The following is a 3,459-nucleotide window of genomic DNA, read 5'->3' as shown; positions in this document are numbered from 1 at the left end:
CAACTTTATTAAGCGTCAGTTCCTTCCCCGATGTGAATTTCAGAATAACCTTTCCAATCCCTTCAATATTGGATGTTGTAGAATTTCCCATGTAAAGACACTCATTATGATTCAAGGTCTTATATTCAGCGAATAGACCCTTATCTGCACAGATGTGACGAGTGGTTCCTGTGTCCAACCACCAATCCTTGGCATTAGATACCAAATTAACTTCAGAAACAACAGCAAATAGGTTTATGTCTCCAACATCCGTAGAAATTTTATCCACTTCGATTATATTGGCTTGGGGCGGTTTCTTTTTCTGTGTATCCTTCTTTTTGCTTCGACAGTCTTTAGCCCGATGTCCCGGCTTCCCGCAAGTATAACAGTTGCCTTTGAACCGTTTTGCATTGTTGACTTTTTCTTTGTCCATAAATGAGCCAGAACGCTTCCTTTTCTTGTTCTTAGACCCCGAGTCTTCCACCATGTTAGCCTTTGCTTCCATGTTGTGGACATTATTCTTTTCTGCAGCCCGGTTGTCTTCTTCAATGCGAAGTCGAACAATTAGATCCTCCATCGTCATCTCTTTGCGTTTATACTTGAGATAGTTTTTTAAATCTTTCCATAGTGGAGGTAGTTTCTCGATCATAGCAGCAATTTGGAAAGATTCACTCAAAGTCATACCTTCAGCTTCAATATCGTGAAGTAGAACTTGTATCTCTTGAACTTGACTCATAACTGTCTTTGAATCAGTCATCTTGAAATCTAGAAATTTGCCGACAATGAATTTCTTCGTTCCGGTATCTTCGGTTTTGTATTTTTTGTCAAGAGACTCCCTCAGTTCTTTAGCCGTCTTGTAATTACAATATACACTATATAAAGTGTTATCTAATCCATTGAGAATGTAATTACGGTATAAGAAATCCGCATGTTTCCATGCTTCAATAGCTAACTGAGTATTTTTATCAGTAGCATTCTTCGATGTTTGTGCAGGACATTCTTCACGTAGAAATTTTACTAAGTTCAATGTTGTCAAATAGAATAGCATCTTCTGTTGCCAACGTTTGAAATCCGTGCTATCGAACTTTTCTGGTTTCTCATATTGCGAAGCCGGTGGCATAACAAATTGATTGGAACCATAATTTGGCGCAATCACGACATTGGTATTGCTCTCAACGGTACCAATCGCAGCGCTAGTATTATTATCTGATGTACTAGCCATTTTCTGTAAGACCGCAATTACAGAAAATAATCAATAATAGAAATGTAGAAGTAATGAGAAAAATAATCTGTCTTAAGATTGTTGTCGGAAATTCGACTAACGCAATCAAAAGAACAAATAAAATAAGCAGAAAATAGAAAATAGTAAATGAAGCGAGGTATGCCAATAAAATAAGNTAGCCAAGTGGTAGGTAACTTATTAAATTATATATTAATTACACAACCCACTATATAAACAAGACTATTTTCTTGTAAACTTTCGATGTGAGACTCTTTTCCATATAAAAAACACTTAAAATGGGCTTATCAACATATGTGCCTATATTGGAGACTTTTCCAATTCACTCCAATTAATTGCAATAACCCACATCATTAAATATTACATTTAGTTATTTTAATCCCAATTCAAATTCAATTAATTCCAACACCCAGTTGATATCACAAAAACTTTGGTTTGAAGGGGGCTCCATCTGAAACTTCAGTACAGATGATGATGAAGTTCCTGAAGAAACATTCACCTGCAATTGCCACATGGATTATTTTTATCAGTACAAAAATAAACACAGAGCCTGTTTGCGCCACATTATAATGAGAATGAGAATGAGAAATAGAGCCGTTATGAGCCCATAGAAATTCAAAAATGGTGGCTTGATGTGATGGATAACGATCGTATTTTTCATTTTAATGAGGTAAAAATATGACTCAAACAGGAGCACAATATGTAAAATCTACACACGAACTCGTTCTTGTATACTGTAATATATATATCAGGTGTTATATTTTGCTAACCATTGTCAACGAAGGAGGGTGATCATATTGATGTGATCTTTGTTGAAGAGGCAAAACCAGAGCATTTGATTCATATGGGAAGTTTACACGAGGCCAATATGCAAATACGATGATCTAACATTTGCCTTTCCCCTTCAAGATGCTGTTCACCATTCCACAATCTAGGCCTATTGCCCTGCCCAGGACATGAAATGGCGGGCAAACCTATTTCATTTCCACCTATATTCAAAGGTATGGACAATTGAACTGAATTCTGGTGTACAACTTTGACATTTTTGCTCCATTGTAAAGGCCTATACAAGAAATTCAGTGAGGGAAGATCGTTTGGTGATGATGGTGACAAGGAGATTGAATTTGAAGAAGGGCAAAGATTTGGCTTAAAACTGGGACATGGAATAGTTAAACATGCAGTAGAATCACTATGTGAACCAATTGCATTATTTGCCAAAACATTGGCTGCTTTTAAAGCTGTCTCCTTTTTCTGTTGTTCCTCCAACCTAATTTTCTCAAGCTGGGCAACCCCTAATCCTCTCTGTGGGACTTTTTTTTGCTTAATCTTCTTTGATCTACTCCCACCACCACCATCATCCAACCCTCCACCAACACCAGCACCTCCATCCCCAAGGTCACCACAATCGCCTCTGCCAGTACTAAAACTACACCTTAGCATATGTTCTTCCCGTGACATTATCCCTGTCAGGCATCAAAATTAACAAGAAATCTTGGATTTTAAAGAGAGCGCAAATACCCTATTATATATAGCAAGCCATCCAACAAATCCACACCATATTTATAAGATACCCAAAAATCCTCAAAACACAATCTGGGTTCAAGAAAGATCTGAATGAAAATCTAAGAGAAAAAATAAGCCTATTTATAGAGAAAGAAGAACAACCGCATTTGCTGTATATATCCTCGCACAACTATATATACAATTACATATAGAGGGAGAGAGGAGCAATTAAGGTAGAGAAAATGGGGGAGAGTATCTGTGGGCATCGGATTTTTCTCAACCCCATTTGTTAAGAATTTTGTCGGATCAACTATACTCAAGGAAAAAAAAATTCACGTTTCAAAATTCGAACTCCAATCAAATCTAAGGCAAGCTATTTGAATGCTTTACCTCTCTCCCCTTCTCATTTCTCGCCCAAATCCTCGGTCCACTCCTTTCCTTCTCTCTCTCTCTCTCTCTCTCTCTCTCTCTCTCTCTCTCTCTCTCTCAACATAGCAAATTGGGAAATTTCCAAAATCAGCACAATATCACTCGGACAAGGCAAGCCTTGATGATGCACGTTTCTGCCACCACTACGTTTGCCTAACGGTATTTACTAGTTGCTTATATATAATTTTATTCAAAAGTAAATAAATAAATCTTATTTTGTGGATAAAATTAAAAACATGTAACTCGATTATTAGAATTACTTTTCTCAATACAGTAGGGTGTGTTTGATTACATTTATTTTCCATGAA

General features: G+C 36.9%; 1 protein-coding gene across 1 annotated transcript; it reads right to left on the bottom strand.

Moving 5' to 3' along the window:
* Positions 1-1,487: 1,487 nt before the first annotated feature.
* LOC111391579 lies at positions 1,488-3,170 on the bottom strand. The gene is made up of 2 exons (XM_023016819.1): positions 1,990-3,170; positions 1,488-1,718 (listed from the first exon to the last, which is right to left on the bottom strand). Exon 1 carries the CDS (start codon positions 2,675-2,677, stop codon positions 2,060-2,062), a length of 618 nt encoding a protein of 205 aa, XP_022872587.1. The 5' UTR covers positions 2,678-3,170; the 3' UTR covers positions 1,488-1,718; positions 1,990-2,059.
* Between the last annotated feature and the right edge of the window lie 289 nt (positions 3,171-3,459).

Source organism: Olea europaea, unplaced genomic scaffold (genome assembly GCF_002742605.1).
Source record: "Olea europaea var. sylvestris unplaced genomic scaffold, O_europaea_v1 scaffold807, whole genome shotgun sequence".
Classification (NCBI taxonomy): domain Eukaryota; kingdom Viridiplantae; phylum Streptophyta; class Magnoliopsida; order Lamiales; family Oleaceae; genus Olea; species Olea europaea.
The sequence above is the reverse complement of the archived record's forward strand: the minus strand, read 5'-3'. Positions and strand labels throughout refer to the sequence as shown.